Consider the following 1,658-nt stretch of genomic DNA (forward strand, 5'->3'; position numbering starts at 1 on the left):
AACTTTTTTCTGCCGGTTTCACGGTTTCGCGATTCGGGTCGGTTCGAAACCTGTCGCGAACGGTTCCGATTCCAAGCGATTCGGGACCGGTTCGGTTCCAGAAGTCAACAAGAAAACATAACGAGAATAATGATAGAGGTCGTAAGTTGTAACATTTGTAATTAAGGATGCTTTAAGGTACCTTTACTCGGCCTAATTATCATCATAAGTAAATTTGGGAGTGAATAGGCAACTTAAAACAAACAAATTTTTATTTAGAGCATATAACTTTTGGCCACAAAGAAGAAGGTAAACATTGGGTTGCCTTTTGTTGTTCATTCAATAGTACTTGATTGACGTTAATTCATGAGAGGACATTAAAGTGCCTCAAGTTTGTAATGTGTTATATTTGTGTTGTACTTTAATGTACATAAAGGCTTTGACATTAATATTATGTATACTTTTGAAAATTACTTGTGTATGATGAAGTTGTTCATGAGATTAGTTATAAATAATAAGTATTTACCCGTGTCATGCACGGATTCATAAATATTTCTTTCCCACAAAAAAAAATATATCATATTAATATGAAATGTTAATTTTTAATTAAAAATTATTAAATATTAATATTAGTTGTTTGAAATTTATATAAATATGAACAACAAATGAAATCAATTGGAGTCATCATATTTAATTATTTAATAGCTTTTTATAGATTATGAAAAACAAATGTAAATTTACCGCAACAAAAGAAAATTCATAAATGTCAGTTGTTGTATCGGATACATCAAGTTGTTGAAGAAACAACAATAACCCATAAACAATAAAACAAATTAGAAATCATTTCTTCTGCATGAGTTGAATCAAAAATTATTAAAAATATGTATAAAATACCTCATATGTTTGAGAAAACTTCCTTGAACACAACATTATAAGTAGTAGTATATGTGATGTTTTCATTATCACATATTAAAAATCTTTAGTCATCTTCTGCTTGTCACACGTGATACAACCACATATAGTTGAGACTGTCTTTGACTTTTGTTAATAGTCATAGAAAAATATATGTTTATAGGAAACTGCCTTCTCTGTATCTTAACAAGCAGATTAACATTATCAGTTGGTGTAAGAGTGATAAGGGGAATAAGGACAATATCTCCCTCTTTACATCCTGTAAGAATCTTAGTCTCTATGATATGTTCCCCAAGACAACTTGCAATCATCCTTGTGCCATTACACAAACCAGCTGACTGATCAATAGTGCTAAGCAACATTGTTGGCACACCTTTTTTCAATATAATTTCATGATTCGGCAAACCAGAACATTTTATTGTAGTTAGAAACTCAATTGAGAATGTGTTGTTTTAATTGTGGACAAAACCATTTGCTTTGCTTATAGAATTTGAGCTCAAGTACACTTTTTTCTCACCGTGTATTGATGACATTGCTTAATCATTAACTCTACCGACACTTTCATTTGTAGGAGCTAGAACAGCTTTGTCATAGAAAAGGCTTCCATTGCTCAATTCGCCTATTAGATTAGGATGTGTGCTTTGAACAATTGACGCAATAGGATCTTGTACATTTTTCATCAAAATATCTTTTGGGATGTCAATCATAACTTCACAGTCATTCGGTTCTCCAAGTTTTCCATCTCCAATTTTAAGTATCCAATCAGA

At 31.4% G+C, this 1,658-nt stretch overlaps 1 protein-coding gene across 1 annotated transcript; it reads right to left on the bottom strand.

Annotated features, from left to right (window-relative positions):
• Positions 1-962: 962 nt before the first annotated feature.
• LOC130821500 (uncharacterized) lies at positions 963-1,424 on the bottom strand. Its single transcript, XM_057687290.1, has 2 exons — positions 1,361-1,424; positions 963-1,264 (listed from the first exon to the last, which is right to left on the bottom strand). Exons 1-2 carry the CDS (start codon positions 1,422-1,424, stop codon positions 963-965), a joined length of 366 nt encoding a protein of 121 aa, XP_057543273.1.
• Between the last annotated feature and the right edge of the window lie 234 nt (positions 1,425-1,658).

The sequence above is a fragment of the Amaranthus tricolor genome, chromosome 8, assembly GCF_026212465.1.
Source record: "Amaranthus tricolor cultivar Red isolate AtriRed21 chromosome 8, ASM2621246v1, whole genome shotgun sequence".
NCBI classification, from domain to species: domain Eukaryota; kingdom Viridiplantae; phylum Streptophyta; class Magnoliopsida; order Caryophyllales; family Amaranthaceae; genus Amaranthus; species Amaranthus tricolor.

Bases quoted from the DNA above. Each gene is read 5' to 3' on its own strand.
- LOC130821500 (XM_057687290.1), bottom strand. From the start codon at position 1,424: ATGTCATCAATACACGGTGAGAAAAAAGTGTACTTGAGCTCAAATTCT. The intron at 1,265-1,360 runs GTTTTGTCCACA...TATTGAAAAAAG, and splicing joins TTCTATAAGCAAAGCAAATG to GTGTGCCAACAATGTTGCTT.